The sequence below is a fragment of the Eptatretus burgeri genome, chromosome 11 (genome assembly GCF_056783735.1).
Source record: "Eptatretus burgeri isolate ZD-2024b chromosome 11, Ebu_testis_v1, whole genome shotgun sequence".
Taxonomy (NCBI): domain Eukaryota; kingdom Metazoa; phylum Chordata; class Myxini; order Myxiniformes; family Myxinidae; genus Eptatretus; species Eptatretus burgeri.
The window spans coordinates 97,094,827-97,118,609 of NC_140971.1; the positions used below are offsets into that span (position 1 = coordinate 97,094,827).

Sequence of the window (23,783 nt, forward strand, 5' to 3'; positions counted from 1 at the left end):
ATTAACGCAATTTAGCCGAAATGTGCACAAAAGTGGTTGTTAAATATTCTAATAATCGATCAATAAAGCTACGGCAATGTAATGAATGGCAATGTATGTGACTTAATAGAGTGCAATGGTGCATAGATGCTCCAGGTATATGTGCCTTAACAATGTTTTTGTTCAGAACGAGCGTGCAAGGTGAGACTATGTGCTCTCCTGATTGCCGTTCTAGTTCACCTCCACAAACATCCTGTATCTGGAATCTGTGGTGCTTTTTAGTTTTATGATCTTTTTCAAAAAGCCGAGTTTTAATTTATTCAAGTCCTAAAACAGAATTAAGAGATGTATTTCTCTCCCATTATACTCATTACCTTTAGGATATCACAAAAAAGTTCTTGATTGCACTTTCCACAGGAGCGTGAAGAAATCCTCCGCCGACAGGTGTCTGCTTGTCCCCTGGCTGCTGATGTCTGTCTCCCGACCATTGCTGACCTGACACCTTTCTACTCCGGTGCTGATCTCACAGCCGTGTGCATGGAGGTGAGGCCTGAAATGTAGTCTAATGTCAGAACTGAAGAAGCAATTCGATTTATAAGAGCAATTTAACTTTCTTGATAATCTGAACGTTTACTTAATGTTTTTGTCACCCCTCATTTATATCGCAGGCTGCAGGATGAGCGAGACGTATGCACACTCACTTAGAAGCTGTCTCGCCGATTTGAGTGTGTTGGCTGAGGCCATGTGGCCACCATATTGGAACTCAATACCAACCAAAAGTTCCATAGTAAACTAGAAGGGCACTCGGTAGAGATCATCCCTCCGCCAGGCTGATTAGTTTACGTTTTGTATCCCACTGATAGGCCGGATCTGGATTCGGACCTGAAATTCTGATTTCAAACTCAGTTCTGGGTTTGGAGCGTTGGCAGGTCTCCTTCGGGGCTCCCTGCTGACAATCTCAAAGTTAAGTTTCCAGTTGTTAGCTGTCCTTGTTTAACTGTTTATTTTCTCACCTACATGTTACTGTGTGTTCCTAGTTCGGTTTTGTTTCAAAAATCGTGCTATTTTGTGAGATTTCATAGAATTTGTCTTACTGTGTGCTTGAGGCCTACCCTTTGTTCCCCTCGGTATACGATCGTGTTTATTTGTTTTTTTCTCCCCATTATCTTCAATTTCTATCTTTCCCACTTTCTTAACGTCCCCCATCCCTCCCAAGTAATCACTCTATTTCTTAACTTAAATCAAAATTAAAAAAACGCCACCTTTCTCGGATTCTTCTTCTTCTTCTTCTTCTTCTTCATCTCTTCTTATTCCTCTATTTTTTTCTACAACACTTCCATGACTTGATCTGTTGAAAACTCTCTCAAACATAAATAATAATAACAAAAACGATCTCTTATAATGCTTCATCTTCCTCTTTCACACATGTGGTTCTCTTTACTGTATCATAATGCACTACTCTTCTGCTATTTAAACAAACTGCTCTCAATTCGACCTTTCCTTCATACCTTGCCTAAAAAATTGAACTGTTACAGCGTTTCTTCTCTCCATTCTTTGAATTCGCCTTTATTGCATCCATAAAGAAATGTGTTTAATCGCATAACTGACCTAAAACTTTAAAAAAAACCCAGTTTGCTACGAATGTTTGCTTTCCATCAGCCATTCTTTTTTTCCAACTTCAGTGCCAACTCACTCCTCTCACCCCTCACTCTCAAAGCAACCATCCCACTCTTCTCCTCCAAGCCTCCCTCTCACCTCTCTCAAAAACTCCCCCCTCACCTTTCTCCCACCATTCATCCACCTCACTCATCCTTCCCAAAGTTGCCCCCCTCCCATCCACAAAGCTGCCTCCTTCCGCTGCCTTCTCACCTCCATCACTTCACTCCATCTCCTCAAATCCTCAACTGCCTTCTTCCCCCTCTCTTGTTCCCCCTCTCCCCCAGCACCACAGAGCCTTTTCTCCTCCTCATTCGGACCCTCCCCTAGCTATTCTGCAATCCCCCACACTCTTTCAACAACCCTCCTTACCTCCCCCCTCGTCCCTTGTCCTATCCTCCCCCTGCACCCAAAGCCTCCTCCCCTACCTCTTCATTAAAAGTATGGACCTCAAATATCTGGGGCCTTCGCTCAAACCTTTCAGATCTTTCCATACAGGTTGCCACTGACAAACCAGACATAATCTGCCTAACAGAAACTTTCCTCCCCCAAGACGTGTCTGACTCCCAAGTATCTCTCCCTGGTTACTCCCTCCTCCGGTTTGACAGACCTGAGCCTCGCCCTGATGGAGGAGTTGCTCTCTTCATCAAAGACTCTATTCCTCACTCTCCATGCACTGCCCCCCCCACACCCCTAGGAATACCTCTGGCTACGGCTTCCCTCCACTCCCACCTCATGTTTATATGTGTACTGTACCGTCCACCTAACAGTGAATACTCCATCTACACCTCACTATCTGAAAACATGGACCAACTTCTACCTTCTCATCCAAACTCTCTCTTCCTCATATGTGGCGACTTCAATTGTCATCATGCCAGTTGGCTTGGTGTGGTTTCCTCTCTCACCTGTCATGGCACCTCAGCAAAAGCTTTCTTAGACTCATTGGGACTGACTCAATCGGTCAACTTCCCTACCCAGATCTCAACCATTTCTACTCCATCTCTTCTGGATCTGATTTTGACAAATTTCCCTGACAATATCTGCTGCTCTTCCTTCGCTCCAATCGGTTCTTCTGACCACGTCCTTGTTAAAGTGGACATCTCTCTGGCTATTATCAGTGAACCACCTCACCACCGTCGAGTCTGGCATTTCACTCAAGCCGACTGGCAGGGTCTCCGAGCAGCCATCAAACTTATAGACTGGTCTCCTATCGCTACTTTCTCCAACATCAACTCATCCTGGGAATTCTTTCAAAGAAATTTGCTCTTCCTCATGCGCAGATTTATCCCCTCTCGTCTTCAGTTGTCCTACACTTCTTCCCGCCCTTGGTTCACTGAAGCTTGTGGCGAGGCAGTTGTCCTGAAACAACTTGCCTTTGCCTCATGGAAAGCAAACCCAACTGAGGGCAATCTCAGTTCCTTCCATAAAGCTCGGAACAAGTGTGTATCTACCCTCAGGAGAGCCAGAAAACAACATCTTTTTGGATTCGCTATATATGCTAGATATCCCTTATTGTCGGGTTTTCCGTCTGTCTGTCTGTCTGTGTGTGTGTGTGTCTGCAACGCGAGGCTCCACAGCACAAACCAGCGAACCGGTTTCGATGAAACTTTGCCAACGTGTGCAGTATTTGTTGGGAATGTGCGCGTTTGAATTTCGTTGCCTAGCAACCACCCGTTGCTGTGCACCAGCCGAAAAACTGCGTACAGTATTTTCAATACTTGTCCTTCAGTTTTGAATGTAGAGAAGCGAGACTTCGGAATTAAACACTTCGTGATATTTTGAAAATTTTACTCGAGCCGATTTTTGATTGAGGTTTTATTTTTCAAATGGTTGTCCTTCAAAAATCGTGTGTCTATTCACCGTCAATTTTATGAGGGGTTTAGGAAAGTGGGCGGAGCTTCGGGAAAGTGGACGTGGTTGATGAAAAGTGGGAGTGGTATCGTAAAGTGGGCGTGGCTTATGGAAAGTGGGCTTGGCTTATGAAAAATATTGTGTGGCTCAGGAGGTGTGGTCAAACAAGAGTGTTGAGAGAAGTTTATCAGGTTGTGTGTGTGTGTGTGTGTGTGTGTGTGTGTGTGTGTGTGTGTGTGTGTGTGTGTGTGTGTGTCTGCAACGTGAGGCTCCACAGCACAAACCAGCAAACCGATAATTTATTTATTTACCGAAAACGATTCCCCACCCACACATCACCTCCAATTATTTATTTATTTACTGAAAACGATTCCATTACCCACACACCACCTTTAATTATTTATTTATTTACCGAAAATGATTCCACGATCCACACACCACCTTTAATTATTTATTTATTTACCGAAAACGATTCCCCACCCACACACCACCTCCAATTATTTATTTATTTACCGTAAACGATTCCCCACCCACACACCACCTCCAATTATTTATTTATTTATGTAGCGAAAACCATTCCACGACCCACACACCACCTCCAATTATTTATTTATTTATTTATTTACCGTAAACGATTCCATGACCCACACACCACCTTATTTATTTACTGTAAACGATTCCACGACCCACACACCACCTTTAATTATTTATTTATTTACCGAAAACGATTCCCCACCCACACACCACCTTATTTATTTATTTACCGTAAACGATTCCACAACCCACACACCTCCTTTAATTATTTATTTTTTCCCGAAAACAATTCCCGACCCACACTCCGCCTCAAATTATTTATTTATTCACCGAAAACTATTTCACGATCCACACACCACCTCTAATTATTTATTTATTTACCGAAAACGATTCCCCACCCACACACCACCTCCAATTACCTATTTATTTACCGAAAACGATTCCCCACCCACACACCACCTTCAATTACTTATTTATTTACCGAAAACGATTCCAGGATTCACACACCACCTCCAATTATCTTATATATTATTTCCGAGTTTGTGGTTTCGTGTCGCGCTATCTTCGACTTTGTTCTGCGCTCGAGTTACGTGATATTCGGCTTACATTATCTCAAAGACCATATGAGGTGCATGATACAAAAAAAAGTTAATAAAATGGTTCTGAAACAGTGAAATCGTATTCCACTTACTGCATTAAAGTAAAATTACCACTGATGCTCTGCATCAGTTCCTTTCTCAAACACACCCACCCCAACATGTCGCGCAGAGCGCGGGTTATGCTAGTTTATAATTTAAAGTGGGAGTGGTGTAGGAAAGTGGGCGTGGCTTATGAAAAATATTGTGTGGCTCAGGAGGTGTGGTCAAACGAGCATTGAGAGAAGTTTATCAGGTTGTCCGTGTGTGTGCGTGTGCGCGCGTGCAACGCGAGGCTCCACAGCACAAACCAGCAAACCGATTATTTTTCAAATGGTAGTCCTTCAAAAATAGGGTGTCCATTTACTGTCATTTTTTTTGAGGAGTGCCAGTTGGCAAAATATGCAATAGGAAAAATCTTGCCAGGCAGAGGAACAATTGTATGTGAACCAATACGTCTTGGCAATGAATCTTCGTCGGTGGATCAGTCAGAATGAAAAGCATCGTATCCAGCGCTTCGATCCTAGAAAATCCCTCGTCGCCTACCGGCTTGTCTCATCTCAAGTCTGAACTCACAAACCTAACTCCCTCCTCAAAATCCTGGGGGTATCTAATCAAATCTGTTTCTGGTGTATGTTCCCACTCCGTCCCCTCCCTTACCTCAAATGGCCGCACTGCTGATACCGCACGTGAAAAAGCTGAATGCCTAAATTCGGTGTTTGCAGCTAAATCTTGTGTCCAAAATCCATCACTTTCTCTACCCACCTTACCCAGTCACACCGAACTGTCCCTGGACTCTGTGTCCTTTCCTCCTGACAAGGCGGAGAGCTTGCTGTCAAACCTCGACTCAGATTCTGCAACCGGTCCAGACGGCATCAGCCCACGTGTCCTCAAAGCCTGCTCTTCTGCTCTTGCTCACCCTCTCTCTGTTCTATTCACCCTCTCATTTGCTCAAGGTCATCTGCCATCTGCTTGGAAATCAGCAAACATCACTGCCCTGCACAAAAAGGTGCAAAAACAGATCCCTGCAACTACAGACCAATCAGCCTTCTCCCAATCATCAGCAAGGTTATGGAATCCATCATCACTTCAGACATCAAATCCTTCCTCTTCTCCAATGGCTTGATTTCTGATCATCAATTTGGTTTCAGACCAGGTCACTCTACCCTGGATATGCTGCTTCTGCTCTCCCAACAATGGATGGAGGTCCTCAATGCCAGACAGGAAATCCGAGCCGTATCCCTGGACGTATCACGTGCTTTTGACACGGTCTGGCACCCTGCCCTGCTCACCAAACTCTCTTCCTTGGGTATCCAAGGCCATCTCCACTCATGGCTCGCAGACTTCGTCTCCTGTCGCAGTCACCGTGTGGCCCTAAATGGAGTTCTTTCATCCCCTCTTCCTGTCCAGGCTGGAGTTCCTCAAGGCAGCGTTCTGGGCCCTGTTCTTTTTCTGGTTTTCATCAATGATCTCTCCGACTCTCTGGAAAATCCTCTATATCTCTTTGCTGATGACTCCACCCTCTGCTGTACCATCGGTCATCCCTCAGACCGGCAAGCAGCAGCTTCTTTACTCACTGCTGATCTGGTTAAAATCACAAACTGGTCCAACATGTGGAACATGTCTTTCAATCCGGACAAATCTCACACTCTCACTATGTCTCTTCGAAAGGACCGTTTAGAACCCCCCCCCCCCATCCACTTTCTCAACAATCCTCTGGAAGAAGTCCTTTCTTTCAAGATTCTGGGTCTCACTATCTGCCATGACCTTTCCTGGGAAAGCCACATTTCAAACCTCGCCTCCAAAGCCAGTCGCCGACTGGGAACCCTCCGTTGTGCAAAGTCCTTCCTCGGCCCACCTGAGCTCCTGACCACTTCCAAAGCTTTTGTCCGCAGCCTGATGGAGTACTGCTCTCCCATCTGGGCTGGTGCTCCTGCCTCCCACCTTTCTCGGCTTCACGCTGTAGAAACCAGGGCATTTAGGATCATCGGCATCTCCCGCAATGAGGCTGAGTCTTTGGGCCTCTCACTCAATCACCGCAGGTTGATCGATGGTCTTTCTGTCTTCTACCGTCTCCTCTCCAGCCTCGCCCCCCCCTCCTGCTCTCTCAGCGATTTATCCCCACCACATTTCTGCAGGGTGCTCAAGGTCCGCCAACAACCCCCTTCTGATAAAACTGCCAAAATCACGAATCACTGCTCACCTTCACTCTTTCATTCCTCTTTTTTCCGCCTTTGGAATAAACTTCCACACTGTATTCATTCCCATTCTTCCCTCCAGGCCTTTAAAACAGCTGTTAACCACCACCTCTTGTCATCCCCCATCCAAATCCTCGATATTTTCTACCCCCGATAATCCACCCAAGCCCACCTCCTTCAAATTCTTTGCTTTCCTTCCTGAAAGTCCCTGCAATCTCCATCTTCTATCCCCCATGTTCCCCGTCCCATCGCTCTCCCTTCCACAGATCTCCTAATTTCTGTTCCCCACTGTTTTTGTCCTCCCCACTCCCTCCCTCTTGTCTCATGTCCCCCATGATGTGCGTTGTGTGTTGGCTCTCATACGAGCCTCGACAAGGTATACAAAAAAAAATTGATCTGCTTCTTCTCATCACCTAACCAATTCACCCACTAAGTTTCAGCTGAATCCGTCCACAACTTTTTTGAGATATTGTGCTGTATATCGTTTCAGCACTACCACTCAATGGTGAAGAATCACTTTTAAAAAATTATCAGATCTGGTTTCGGATCTTCGTCAAAATCGAATCGTTTCGTCCTTGTCACATACCCAAGCTGTCCGCCAAATTTCGTCCGAATCCGTCCACAACTTCAAGTATATAATTCAATTTAAACACCGATTTACAGAGGTTTAATCGTGTAAATATCAATGGATTCCGGGTTTTACCACCGTTTTATCCAGCGGCTATTACATCACCCCATCTAACACGTCACATTAGTTATTCATGCATGTTCTATGCATCCATTATAACGTCCTTAAAACAGTACGTTTCCACTTGGAATGATTTTGAAGTTTTCTTTGACTGCCAGGCAGGCAGGGTAAACAATGTTAACTTGCTGCTCTCTACGCATGTGCGATCCGGTCGGATATGAGACAAAGTACTGCAAAACGAGAAACTTGTCTTTATATTCATGTTTCGATTCATGTTCAAAATTTAACATTCGATCTCGATCTGCTGTTCTGCGATCATAAACTGATAAGACAGACAGACAGACAGACAGACATGAACCCATTGCTGAAACCCCACTTTTTGCTTTGCGTGTGTGGTGTAATAATATGTAAGTGAATTAAAAGGAACTGTCGATGCTGACTTTGCAATATAATTGGATACATGAATGGGATGTATTATATGAAGTGAGAAGGTGGTCCTTGTGTGGTGTTCTTCTTTTTCTTCTTCCTTCTCCTCGCCCCTCCCCCTCATTGATTGGGGATGAGGTGTGGGGGAGGGCCGTCTTTGTCCAGCTCCAAGCCTGCCTGTCCGTAATCACACAGGACTGCTTGACGTGTATACTCCTCAATACAGTCCGTCCACATTTTCCGCAGTCTCCTCCTCCTCCTCCTCCTCCTCCTCCTCCTCCTCCTCCTCCTCCTCCTCCTCCTCCTCCTCCTCCTCCTCCTCCTCCTCCTCCTCCTCCTCCTCCTCCCTCCTCCTCCCTCCTCCTCCTCCTCCTCCTCCTTCTCCCCCTCCTACCTTAGCTCTTCAGATCCACTGCCCTGTCTATCTCACAAGCTGTTAGGGTTCCCCTGTTCATCCTCTCTACATGTCATGCCACCTAACCCACCATCATGATGATGTCACCAACCCTAATGGATGATGACATTAACATTACCTGTCTTTGTGCTGTTCATGTTGATGTCATCATGATGGCTGGTATCGATTCCAATTGAATTTCTCATTTGTAGCCCATTATCACAGTATTGTGTCCTGTGAATGGCCAATTTATATTTTCTCTCTTTTGATTATCTCACGATATTTTTGCTTGTTTTAGAAAACTAATGATACACGCTCCCTTGCAGAATGAAATATGGTGTCAATGCCCCTCATCCTCTCTTGGGCAAGGATCCGTGTGTGGTTAAATCGCTGGCACTATTCCACTTGTCCAAGCAAAAATTGCAAGTCGTCTCCCCAGATTGGCCGTTTTTGATTCTACAATGATCAGACGTATACATGCACTCATCCAGATAATTCCCTTATTGTAATACAGCGAGAAACATAGGCTCCCTCTGGGAATGGTCTGAGGGTGGAGGGGAGGGGAGGGGAGTGGATGATGGGGAGGGTGGAGGGGAGGGGAGTGGATGATGGGGAGGGTGGAGGAGGAGGGGAGGGGAGTGGATGATGGGGAGGGTGGAGGGGAGGGGAGGGGAGTGGATGATGGAGAGGGTGGAGGGGAGGGAGGGAGTGGATGATGGGGAGGGTGGAGGGGAGGGGAGGGGAGTGGATGATGGGGAGGGGAGTGGAGGGGAGTGGATGATGGGGAGGGGGGGGCGTGAAGCAAATATATTTTGTGCAGTCGCTGGTAATTCCCCCTCTCTCCAGCAGGGGTCAGTAAACCGCTTGCAATGACAGTGTACACAGGTGAAAATCGTAGCTCTCCCCACCCTTGTTTTGTGGGAGGGATTGTTTTGTGCTCATGACCTGACCCCGAGTAGTCTACCTCGAGTACGTATACAAAATCTGGTGGAGATTGGCCCATCTGTTCTCGATTCTATAACACACACACACACACACACACACACACACACACACACACACACACACACACACACACACACACACACACACACACACACACACACACACACACACACACACACACACACACACACATACACATACACATACACATACACATACACATACACATACACACTTGCCTTATCATAGACACATCTTATAGAACATAAAGCCTGGTGTTGACTTAAGGGTTTGGGTGGTGGGCTTTGGATCCTTGGGTCCTGAGTTCAAATTCTGCTCGGTTGTTGAATTAATACCAGGTGGGGTTAACTCTGCCTGTCATCCTTCCAAGGTTGGCAAAATGAGTGCCAGCTTGCTGGTATCCTGTGTCGGAGTGGCGACCCATCCAGGATTGTGCCCAATAGCCAAGGAGACTGCTTCAGCAGCACCAACGCTCTGCACAGAGCATGGTCCCAATGTCCTCATTATAGAAAATGGGTTTACTTGCCCTTAAGAAAACAAAAAAAATTAAATAGTAATAAAAAAAGTACATGCTCTCGGCTCATGGAAGAGGTATGACAACAGAACAAATCAGGACACAACATAAGCAGCGTGAGAAAGGGGAAACCACCAGCAACAGGGCGGAGGGAGAAAGTTGACTGAGACGGAAAAACAAGGGATGCAGGTAGTGACAATGGACAAGGGAGAACGCAAAGGGTGAACAAGATGGATACCTACTCAAAAAATTTGGGAGGGTTGGGGATGGTTTTAATGGCTGTAGAAAAGATCATGATTTTGGATGTGAGGTGACTTGAGATTGTGGTGAACTGTTGTCTTGAAGACCTGGAGGGAAGAATAAGATTGAATAGAGTATGGAAGGTGAGTGGTTCCATAGGTGGGAAAAAGGGGAATAAATGAGTGAAGGTGAGCAGTGATTCTGTATTGAGGCAGTTTCACAAGGAAGTTGGTATGCCTGGTGTTGGCTTTATGGTTACGGTGGTGGGCTTGGGATCCTGAGTTCAAATCCCCCTCAGCTGTTGAATTAATACCAGGTGGGGTTGACTGCCTGTCATCTTTCCGAGGTCGGCAAAATGAGTGCTCGCTTGCTGGTGTCCTATGTCGGAGTGGCGACCTGTCCAGGATTGTGCCCAATAGCCAAGGAGACTGCTTCGGCAGCACCGACGCTCTGCACAGAATATGGTCCTGATGGATGGATGGATGGATGGGTTGCTGGTGGATCGCATGCATCCTGCATATACCTTAGGGGGGCAAAGCATGGAGAGGGCAGAGACAGAGAGACACCACCGACTTGTCTGCAATTGCGTAGTGATAGACCCATGAATTCAGCTTCGAGTGAGGTTCCCATGACATTGAAGCAAACAATTTACATGTTTCATTTTAACATATGTCTAAACTAATAAGTGTGTGTATGTGTGTCTTCCGTAACTCCAAAGCCATGAAACTGAGCATCCTGAAACTTTGTTTGCTTAAGGCCCTGTCACACCTTGACGATTTAGCCAGCGTATGCCTGACGTATGCAAAATTTGGCTAAAACTCTGGCACACGTCGAATACGTTTGGGTAAGTTTGTATATGTTAAGAGCATGCTGGCATACGTCGTAGTATGCTGGCTTTTTTTTTTCGTAGTACGCTGGCATACGTCTTTGTACGCTGGCATATGTCGTAGTAGGCCGAAGTGTTAGACAAATTTTCCATGCTTGAAATTTTTCGACGTATGCCAGCGTATGACTCGCCAGTCCGCATAATGCTGGCCATAAGTTGTAGGCACGTTACACGATCATTGACACACGTCGGCACACGTTACTTGTACGTTACTCATAAGTCGAAACACGTCAGTGTTCCAGACTCCCTGTTTTTTGTTTTTTGTTTTTTTTCTTCGGTATGACGGTCATGTTAGCACTTCGATTTCTAGTGCGGTTTTAATATAATATAATTAATAGGCTGCCGCTCAACGATTTAAATCATTTTCTGTCTCAAGATGGATTTGACGCTGTGTTCAGGTTTCCACTGTAATTATTTAAAATAGATATTTATTTGCTTGTGTTTTTTTTTTTTTTTTTCCTCCCAAACGTGATCCCCAACCTTAGGCATGCTTGTTGGCGATGCAGCACGAGGGGATGGACTCGGCCATGCTACATCAGGAATATCTGCAGCAAGCACTGCATCTCGTCCCTCCATCACTCTCCGCAGACCAGCTGTGTTCATACGAGCACTTTTTTCAGGGACGGCAATAACCCAATCATGTGGGCTCCTTCAGCTCTTTTGCTTAAAACCAAAGCCTTCATGAGGGTAATAAGTCAGGGCAGATGTAGAGGGTGATGGACAAATGGAAGGGTGTGTGTGTGTGTGTGTGTGTGTGTGTGTGTGTGTGTGTGTCTGCAGTACTTTGTACAACCAGGAAAGAGCAGAATCTACCTTGAGCAACATTTCATCTGTTACCCACGAAATGGGGTATTCGAGTTCCTGTGTGCCTTGGCATATAGAAAGCGACATTATTAAACAACAACCAAAAGCTGCTTGCTTGAACTTGTATTCGAGGATTAAAGTTTCATTGAACTTGTGATCCGGTAAATGGAAAAATGCATAAAATCCACCAATGATGATTATTTTAAGGGATAAATGATCTTGATGACCATGTAATGTCGTAGTCATCCTGTTAAACCATCAGTCGGGAAGTGAGTAGTAACAAAGGAGAGCAATTAACTCTCATGTGAACTTTTCATTCCAAACGACATGGCACAGATTATATGGCATGGGAATATTTACATGGGAAATTCAAAATGTAGTAATAATAACGTCAAGCAAATTAAGATCTAAAGTCTAAGTGCGTCTACCACAGACTTAAATACAGATAAGGGGGAAACGAAATGGAAGAAAAGCAAATCCTCCCTTTATTCTGACACTTGGCTTGGTCCAGAGATGGTCTTTATGGAAGAAGAGATGGTCTTTATTGAGGTGTTTCATCCTACACAGGTAGACGTGCCCAAAATGGAGCCGAGCCGCTCTCTCGCAGCGGGAAACGGACGTGAGGTAATTCGTGAGGTGGTATTCAACGCCAAGGCTCAGAGACCGCCGTGTAGTTTCCTCGTCGATCGCACTTGCCGATACGCTCTCTGCAGAATGGCACCACTCCCTTTGGTGACATACACGAGGCTTTGAGGTGCGTCTTTCATGACCAGCCAAGAGTCGATGGCCAACGTCTTGCTCAGTACATGAGCCAATTCACAGCACGACACGAGAATCACACAGACATTTTGTCGTGCCGAGAGGAGAGCCAATCAAGATCCTCCGTCCCGGCCACATTCCTCTCACAACTACGACTGCGAACATCACCCTTCTTCCACCTTTGGGTGTGGTTTGTTGACATGAAAAACCAAGAAGGCGGGGCTTCTGCCTGCTCGGCATGTTTGGCTTGCTTGTTGTTGGTATAAAAACGCACTTCTTTCATGGCTGGCTTGCAAATACAAAAATGTAGGAATATGTCACAGGGGGCAATCACATACTGGGGAAATCATCCTTAATCCCCATCTAATTAACACCGCACCATCACCCGTGTGGTGACACATAACACTTAAGCTCACAGTTTCCCTACTTAATTTATATCGAGATGTCTCCTCCACATCCACAGACCAAGCAACTATATATGATCCTAACTTTCCTGTGGAATTCCTCCATCCACCCCCACAACAGTAAAATATAAAGCTCTTTCTAACCACTGACTCACTCACTCACTCACTGACTGATATTAATGATCGGTACCTCCTGGGTGATGTAGAAAGTGGAAATTTTGCTATCCGATGGACATCAAAGACGGTACTCCGGAAAATTCACAGAATCATCCGACAACATCCATAAATGAAAATATAAAGACATGAAAATAAATGAATGAAAAATCAAATGCAGGTGAGTGACCTGAGACAATGGGGAAGCAAACCGTGTGTGTGTGTGTGTGTGTGTGTGTGTGTGTGTGTGTGTGTGTGTGTGTGTGTGTGTGTGTGTGTGTGTGTGTGTGTGTGTGTGTACAAGGTGGCCATAAAGTTTGGAAACATAGGTTAATATACATTTTAAATGGTTTATAGACAATACATTACAATACATGACATGTTCAATGTGTTGTCCCTCATGAGAAATGCGCTGTGCAAAACTGCAATGAACACGGTGTGTTAATGGAGCATTTCCATTGATCCCTGCACACGCATCCATGATGCCTTTCCTCAGATGATTCGTGTCTGATTTTCACTGAATACACCTGCACCTTCAATACCCCAGAAGAAGCAATCAAGGGGGTTCAGATCTGGCAAGCGTGCAGCCAACTTCACAGGGCCACAAACTAACAGAATGATATAATATTATCTGACGTATTTCTAGACTTTATGGCCACCCTGGATGAATGTGTGTGTGTGTGTGTGTGTGTGTGTGTGTGTGTGTGTGTGTGTGTGTGTGTGTGTGTGTGTGTGTGTGTACACACACACACACACACACACACACACACACACACACACACACACACACACACACACACTAGCATGGATCGGCTCGCTGTGCTCACCTCTCCACATGTCGTTGCAGATTTGCTGTGTTGGCACGGTACACCAATCATTATACAAACATTTCTTTTCCACAAATTTATTTCTAATATTGGTGATATTATATTAATTAGAAATTTGTGATGTAGGAAGGTCCAAGTGGTCTAAATGGTCAAGGGTCAAAGGTGTCTAATCTGTCTGGTTTGACGGGTCTAAACGGTGTTAAGGTCTAAGGGGGCTTTTTGGCTATTTGGTGACTTTTGGGACTTTGTGGTCCTTGGGAATTTCTTGGTGTTTGGGGTCTTTGGCGACTTCAGGGTCTTTTGAATCTTCAGGGTCTTTTGGGTGCTTGGACTTTTTGGTGTTCGTGGTCTTTTTGGGTCTTCGTTGACTAAGTCTTCAGGGTCTTTGGGTTATTTTTGGGTGTTCGAGGCCTTTGGGGTCCTTGTGGACTTCTGGGTCTTCGATGTCTTTAGGGTTATATTGGGTCTTTGGGGACTTATGGGTGTTTGGGTTCTTCTGGGTCTTCGATGACTTTTGGGTCTTCAGGGTCTTTATGGCTCTTAAGGGTCTTGGGGAGTTAACATTCAAACAGGATGTGATTAATAGGTAGATAGTCTTCAAGGCTTCCCAGAATGACTCACGGCTTCACCACCTCACTGCCTCAACGTGCTTTCCTTTATTTATACATACAGATTATTAAAAACACCTCACCACCACGTTATTAAAAACACCTCACCACCATGTAACCACCATGTTATTAAAAACACCTCACCACCATGTTATTAAAAACACCCCACCACCACGTAACTGCCATGTTATTAAAAACACCTAACCACCATGTTATTAAAAACACCTAACCACCATGTTATTAAAAACACCTAACCACCATGTTATTAAAAACACCTAACCACCATGTTATTAAAAACACCTCACCACCATGTTATTAAAAACACCTAACCACCATGTTATTAAAAACACCTCACCACCACGTAACCGCCATGTTATTAAAAACACCTAACCATGTTATTAAAAACACCTCACCACCAAGTAACTGCCATGTTATTAAAAACACCTAACCACTATGTTTTTAAAAACACCTCACCACCATGTTTTTAAAAACACCTCGCCACCATGTAATTAAAAACACCTCACCACCATGTTATTGAAAACACCTCACCACCATGTTATTGAAAACACCTCACCACCATGTTATTAAAAACACCTCACCATCATGCCACCACCATGTAATTAAAAACACCTCACCACCATGTTATTAAAAACACCTCATCATCATGTAACCACCATGTAATTAAAAACACCTCACCACCACGTTATTAAAAACACCGCACCACCATGTAACCACCATGTTATTAAAAACACCTCACCACCATGTTATTAAAAACACCTCACCACCATGTTATTAAAAACACCTCACCACCACGTTATTAAAAACACCTCACCACCATGTAACCACCATGTTATTAAAAACACCTAACCATGTTATTAAAAACACCTCACCACCATGTAACTGCCATGTTACTAAAAACACCTAACCACCATGTTTTTAAAAACACCTCACCACCATGTTTTTAAAAACACCTCACCACCATGTAATTAAAAACACCTCACCACCATGTTATTAAAAACACCTCACCATCATGTAACCACCATGTAATTAAAAACACCTCACCACCACGTTATTAAAAACACCTCACCACCATGTAACCACCATGTTATTAAAAACACCTCACCACCATGTTATTAAAAACACCTCACCACCATGTTATTAAAAACACCTCACCACCACGTTATTAAAAACACCTCACCACCATGTAACCACCATGTTATTAAAAACACCTAACCACCATGTTATTAAAAACACCTCACCACCATGTAACCACCATGTTATTAAAAACACCTCACCACCATGTTATTAAAAACACCTCACCACCACGTAACCGCCATGTTATTAAAAACACCTCACCACCACGTAACTTCCATGTTATTAAAAACACCTTACCACCATGTTATTAAAAACACCTCACCACCACGTAACTGCCATGTTATTAAAAACACCTAACCACCATGTTATTAAAAACACCTCACCACCATGTTATTAAAAACACCTAACCACCATGTTATTAAAAACACCTCACCACCACGTAACCGCCATGTTATTAAAAACACCTAACCACCATGTTATTAAAAACACCTCACCACCACGTAACCGCCATGTTATTAAAAACACCACCACCACGTAACTGCCATGTTATTAAAAACACCTAACCACCATGTTTTTAAAAACACCTCACCACCATGTTTTTAAAAACACCTCACCACCATGTTTTTAAAAACACCTCACCACCATGTTATTGAAAACACCTCACCACCATGTAATTAAAAACACCTCACCACCATGTTATTGAAAACACCTCACCACCATGTTATTAAAAACACCTCACCACCATGTAATTGAAAACACCTCACCACCATGTTATTGAAAACACCTCACCACCATGTTATTAAAAACACCTCACCACCATGTTATTAAAAACACCTCACCATCATGTAACCACCATGTAATTAAAAACACCTCACCACCATGTTATTAAAAACACCTCACCATCATGTAACCACCATGTAATTAAAAACACCTCACCACCATGTTATTAAAAACACCTCACCATCATGTAACCACCATGTAATTAAAAACACCTCACCACCATGTTATTAAAAACACCTCACCACCATGTTATTAAAAACACCTCACCACAATGTAACCACCATGTTATTTAAAACATCTCACCACACTTTGCTCAAGAGACCGGCTTGTTTTATCCACAGGATAAGTACATGAGTTGCCGTGTTGTTATGATTTACACCAAGCGGAATTCAAACATTTATTTTGAAAATCTATTTGTAATATTCGTGATAATACATTTTTATAAACGATTTAATTTTTAAATAAAAAAATACCCTTTTCGGACAAACACACAGGAGAGACAGGTGCAGCTCGGAAGTTTGGTGGGATTTCACAATGGTTTGAAGTAGTTCAGTGACCACAACACAACACTTGACAGACACTGCACATATATGGATTATATATATGGATTATATATATATATATATATATATATATATATATATATATATATATATATATATATATATATATATATATATATATATATATATATATATATATATATATATATATAATGATGCTTGTAGAAGAGCGAGAACTCGATAGAAGGAAACAAAATGGAAAGGGGAAACTCGAATAGCGGAGTGGGAGGGCGAGAATGAGACATGGGTGGGGGGGGGGGGGGTTGAACAAGCTCAACACAAGCTGATCAATGTAGCACAGGAATCAGGCTCTGGATTGGCATGGTGGTGAAATCACCATTTTATCAGCACACACACTCTTTATAACCTGCATCCCCCACGGTGAAGGAGATAACATGATGAAAAGGAATGATTTGAGATGGTCACGTGGCTTTTTGGCCTTTAATCGAACAAAAGAAAAATCTCAATTGGCAACAGAAAGGAAAGTAGCTTGTTATTTATTTATTTATTTATTTATTTATTTATTCACTTTTCGCCCCTCGCTCTCTCTGTGTCTGTTTGTGTGCAGGATATCTCAAAAAGTTGTGGACGGATCCGGACAAAACTTGGTGGACACGTTGGGTGTGTGACAAGGACAAACTGATTCGATTTTGGTGAATATCTGAATCTGGATATGAGAATTATTTAATTTTTTAGAGTGATTCCTCTCCATTGAGAGAGAGAGAGTCAAAAAAACGATTACACAGCATGATCTTTCAAAAATGTACTTGGCCCAATATGTTGTCGTGGACCAGGTATTACGAGGCGGAGGTATGCGCTCTACCGAGTGGCCTTCTAGTTTATTATTTTATTTTGTGCATCCTTTGATCATCGTTCCGTGCCGTGCTTTCTGTTTGAGCGGTTGCTTATCTGTAACTGGATAGTGTACTCAAACTTGCCTGTTCACACAAACCGCTGCACAGACAGAACATCAAACAGAAACAAGACAATGGGGAAGATTAATTACCCAAACGATCAGATGGTAACGACTCGGGTTGGTTTACTCAGGGACATATCGGGTGTTGTCGCCTTTTCGCAGACAGACACAGGGTGTCGATTTGCTATGAGCAGTGATGCTGGGTAAGGTAGTGTCGATACAAGTAGTTTGGCCGTTTATGTCACACTCGGCTGGATTTCGGTCTCAGTGCCTCTTAATCTGACTTTTGGGGGAAGGAAAGTGTTGGTTCTAATGTCAACGTTGTGTTTCCGAAGAGAAACAAACCGGCATGACGTCATAATCCGTTGGCAAAAAGGCTTTGTGTCGTCACTGCAAGTTGAACTAAAACGTCTCGTCAAACCTCACGAACAATTTGTTCTTCAAGTGCACAAGTTAAGGTTAACGTTGATGGGGTTACTAAGTGATAGTATGTTTATTGATTGTTGAAGAAAGCTTGTTGAACACATTATTTGGATTGATGGTTGCAGAGGAATTGTGGGGAAAATGTCGACTTTACATTGTTTGGTCGTTTGTGGTTATGATGGTCACAGAGATGGCAGATTTAAACACGAGGTGTGTGTGTGTGTGTGTGTGTGTGTGTGTGTGTGTGTGTGTGTGTGTGTGTGTGTGTGTGTGTGTGTGTGTGTGTGTGTGTGTGTGTGTGTGTGTGTGTCTGTGTCATGCTACTCCTACAGAGGATCCGGTTGACCCCAATTAATGTATAGGGGTGTTTTATCTTTGCTCTTGGTCTTGGTGGGGGGAGGGAGACGCAAATTCTTTATGTAAATATGTCATGTAGCGCCGCTTTCAGGTGGGGGAGGGTATTACGAGTCTCCAACAGTTTACAGTATTCCTGTTATCACGTTTTCCAGTGCAGTGAGGTGCATGTTTTGAATTATAAACAGTAGGTATGTTTTTGTTTCTTGCATGTAACTACTGTGCTCCAAAGGATATTTCAAAGCTTTTAAAATATTTTTATACCCATCCCTCGATCTTAAAAAAAAAAAAAAATTGGGATACATTGTCAAGGCTTGTATGAGAGCTAACACACTACACACAACAAGGGGAGCAGGAGATGAGGGGTGGGAGAGGGAAAGGTAAAACAGTGGGGACACACAGACATTAAATCTGTGGAAGGGATGGGGTGGGGAACATGGGGAAGAGAAGATGGACATTACAGGGACTTTTAGGAAGGAAAGCAGGGAATTTGAAGGAGGTGGGTTTGGGGTGGATTAACGGGGGTAGAAAAGATCGAGGATTTTGATGGGGAACAATAAGAGATGGTAGTGAACGACTGTTTTGAAGGCCTGGAGGGAAGAATGTGATTTAACAGAGTGAGGGAGTTTATTCCAAAGGCGGGGAAAAAGAGGAATGAAAGAGTGAAGGTGAGCAGTGATTCGTGATTTTGGTAGTTTTACGAGAAGGGGGTTGCTGGCAGACCTTGAGCACCCTGCGGAAATATGGTGGGGACAGAGCGGGGGGGGGGGGGGTGACAGGAGAGGAGACGGTAGAAGACAAAGGCCACCAACTAGCCTGCGGTGAGAGAGTGAGAGGCCCAAAGACTCGGCCTCATCGCAGGAGATACCAATGATCCGAAATGCCTTGGTTTCCACAGCGTGAAGCTGAGAAAGGTGAGAGGCAGGAGCACCAGCCCAGAGGGGAGAGCAGTACTCCATCAGGCTGCGGACGAAAGCTTTATATGCGGTCAGGAGCTCAGGTGGGCTGAGGAAATTTGTTTATTGATTTCAATCAACAAATTTATTTGTTTATTGAAATCTCTCCATTGGTTTTTGGTTCAATCGATACTTTGCCTTGTGAGTTAAAGGTCTAAGATATTATCAGTCCAAGAGTCCCGAGTTTAATGGGGTTGATCGTTGTTCGTAATTTCTGTGAATGAATTTGATATTTGAATGTTGGGTGGGATACCGAGTTGTCCTGATGGAATAAGGAGTGGAAGTTCAATGAGTCGTATGTCGAGCAGGTTTATGTGACTTGTGATGTTAACCTGGAGGTTGAGGGAAAACATTAATTTATTAAAACGTGTTCGAAATAACCGACGATATGAGATTTTGTTAAGTGCACATGACAAAGGTTTAAATATACTTTTGTGAGTCCACACTTGGCCTTTCGACACACACAGGCAGAAACGACACACAGGTTTATGACTCGTTCACCTTTTGGGCAAAACATCTTTGTCTCCCCTTTTGTCTTTCAATTTACAATCATTCATTCTCTTGTTTTCTTCTCTTTCATCATCCTTCATGTAATTGACAAATGGTTTCACAGATACAAGTTTCTTTGTCCAAAACATGCGAGACCATAAGATGTTGCTATGCTGTTTTTAAATGACAACAAATTATGGAATGTTGATCCATGATCGCATCCCCTCAATCTCATATTTCATCCCCCACAACCCCTCTCTCTCTCCCCCTGTCCACACCATTTGATGTCACACTGCTCACCCACCTTCACCCCTTCATGGAAACTACTCCTTGTAGTAAGGTGGCTCAAGGACAAAAAATGATGATCAATTACATGGTGGACAATAGCACCACGTGGCGGTAAAGATTGGGAAGAAGCTCATGCTCCAACCAATTGGATATCTGGAATGGGCATTTTTGTCGTAGTCATCTTTTAACTGCTTCATAAATAATAATTACTTTTTAAATAATAATAATAACTGTCAAAAATAACTCTCGTACATTACAACTTCAACGAAGCAAATAAATGAACTATTTGAAAACCTCGAGAAATATTCAAAAGATTTGACAAAAAGAGTCCAAATGTTTGAAACAAGTAAAAAGTAATCAACGCCGTGTGCCTCTTGACACGCGCAAACTCCTGACACACAAATTCTGTAAGAACGGGCCATATTACACTAATTATGTAAAAACGGACCACATTAAATTAATAAATAATGTAATAACGGACCATATTACACGAATTATGTAAAAACGGACAATATTACACTAATAATGTAAGAATGGACCATATTACACGAATTATGTAAAAACGGACAATATTACACTAATAATGTAAAAACGGGCCATATTACACTAATTATGTAAAAACGGACCATATTACACTAATAATGTAAGAATGGACCATATTACACCATTTATGTAAAAACGGGCCATATTACAATAATAATGTAAGAACAGACCATATTACACGAATTATGTAAAAACGGACCATATTACACTAATTACGTAAAAATGGACCATATTACACTAATTACATAAAAACGGACCATATTACACTAATTATGTAAAAACGGACCATATTACACGAATTACGTAAAAACGGACAATATTACACTAATAATGTAAAAACGGACCATATTACACGAATTATGTAAAAACGGACAATATTACACTAATAATGTAAGAACGGACCATATTACACGAATTATGTAAAAACGGACAATATTACACTAATAATGTAAGAACGGACCTTATTACACGAATTATGTAAAAACGGACAATATTACACTAATAATGTAAGAACGGACCATATTACACATTATGTAAAAACGGGCCATATTACACTAATTATGTAAAAACGGGCCATATTACACTAATAATGTAAGAATGGACCATATTACACCATTTATGTAAAAACGGGCCATATTACAATAATGTAAGAACAGACCATATTACACAAATTATGTAAAAACGGACCATATTACACTAATTACGTAAAAATGGACCATATTACACTAATTATGTAAAAACGGACCATATTACACGAATTACGTAAAAACGGACAATATTACACGAATTACGTAAAAACGGACAATATTACACTAATAATGTAAGAACGGACCATATTACACATTATGTAAAAACGGGCCATATTACACTATGTAAAAACGGGCCATATTACACTAATAATGTAAGAATGGACCATATTACACCATTTATGTAAAAACGGGCCATATTACAATAATAATGTAAGAACAGACCATATTACAAGAATTAAGTAAAAACGGACCATATTACACTAATTACGTAAAAATGGACCATATTACACTAATTACGTAAAAACGGACCATATTACACTAATTATGTAAAAACGGACCATATTACACGAATTACGTAAAAACGGAGCATATTACACTAATTATGTAAAGACAGACCATATTACACTAATTATGTAAAAAAGGAGCATATTACACTAATTATGTAAAAACGGACCATATTACACGAATTACATAAAAACCGGCCATAATTACACGAATAATGTAAGAATGGACCATATTACACGAATTATGTAAAAATGGACCATATTACACTAAATGTAAAAACGGACCAGATTACACTAATAATGTAAAAACGGACCACATTACACGAATAATGTAAGAACGGGCCATATTACATGAATAATGTAAGAACGGACCATATTACATAAATAATATAAGAACGGACCATATTACACTAATAATGGAAGAACGGACCATATTACACGAATAATCTAAGAACGGACCACATTATACAAATTATGTAAAAACTGACCATATTACAAGAATTATGTAAAAACGGGCCATATTACACTAATGTAAGAATGGACCGTATTACACTAATAATGTAAGAACGGACCATATTTCACTAATTATGTAAGAAAGGACCATATTAAACGAATAATGTAAGAATGGACCATATTGCACTAATAATGTAAGAACGGACCATATTACACTAATAATGTAAGAACGGACCATATTTCAGTAATTATGTAAGAACGGACCAAATTACACTAATAATGTAAGAACGGACCAAATTACACTAATAATGTAAGAACGGACCAGATTACACGAATAATGTAAGAACGGACCATATTACACGAATAATGTAAGAACGGACCATATTACACTAATAATGTAAGAACGGACCAAATTACACGAATAATGTAAGAACGGACCATATAACACTAATAATGTAAGAACGGACGATATTGCCCTAATAATGTAAGAACGAACCAGATTACACGAATAATGTAAGAACGGACCAGATTACACGAATAATGTAAGAACGGACCATATTACACGAATAATGTAAGAACGGACCATATTACACGAATAATGTAAGAACGGACCATATTGCCCTAATAATGTAAGAACGGACCATATTACACTAATGATGTAAGAACGGACCATATTTCGGTAATTATGTAAGAACGGACCAAATTACACTAATAATGTAAGAACGGACCAAATTACACTAATAATGCAAGAACGGACCATGTTACACTAATTATGTAAGAATATTAAACTACATTGTGTTGTTGAATTAAATTGCTACACTATTACATTGTTACACAAATTAAACTACATTGTTTGTGTGCATGATATCTCAAAAAGTTGTGGATGGATTCGGATGAAATTTGGCGGGCAGGTTGGGTGTGTGACAAGGAAAAATTGATTAGGTTTTGGTGAAGATCCGAATCCAGATCCGGGCGGAGGTACGTGCCCTCCCGAGTGCCCCTCTCCTTTGTCAGTGTAATGATACATATGGTGATTGGTATGTGTTTTATAGGGCGGCTCAGAGGATGTTGAGATAAGTAGTTGCATTTTGCTGAAATTATGTTGAAGATGTAGTTTCATATTGAATTAAATAAATGTATTAATTTACTTTAAAAAAAAAAAACTTGTATTTTTATAAAGATGTCCTCTTCGTTATGATCAAGCTATTGCAGAGGAAATGCTTTTCACCTACTTTATCAACGGTTGTTGGAAATTCAACACGTGATTAATTTATTGGTTAAACCCTGACAGTGTGTGGGAGTAACCCCCAACCCCACTCCCCGCATTAGAGGATGAGCAGTGGGGGTAGTGGGGTGAGGCTTTGGACA

The 23,783-nt window shown here is 42.2% G+C and overlaps 2 protein-coding genes across 8 annotated transcripts in view; both read left to right on the forward strand.

The window, feature by feature from the left end:
* Positions 1–11,925, forward strand: part of LOC147017721 (ATPase family gene 2 protein homolog B-like) — a 62,143-nt gene extending 50,218 nt beyond the window's left edge. For 6 of the 7 annotated variants that reach the window (XM_085847557.1, XM_085847561.1, XM_085847558.1 and 3 more), the window contains 2 exons: positions 397–522; positions 11,453–11,925. In XM_085847557.1, coding sequence (XP_085703683.1) covers positions 397–522; positions 11,453–11,599 — 273 coding nt within the window. In that variant the 3' untranslated portion in view covers positions 11,600–11,925. The remainder of the gene's footprint in view (positions 1–396; positions 523–11,452) is intronic. The other variant, XR_015049609.1, reaches the window with a different exon arrangement.
* Positions 11,926–17,237: 5,312 nt separating this feature from the next.
* LOC147017722 (uncharacterized) overlaps positions 17,238–23,783 on the forward strand; it is an 85,564-nt gene continuing 79,018 nt past the window's right edge. The window contains exon 1 of the mRNA XM_085847577.1: positions 17,238–17,613. The gene's annotated coding sequence lies outside the window, so the exon portion shown is untranslated. The remainder of the gene's footprint in view (positions 17,614–23,783) is intronic.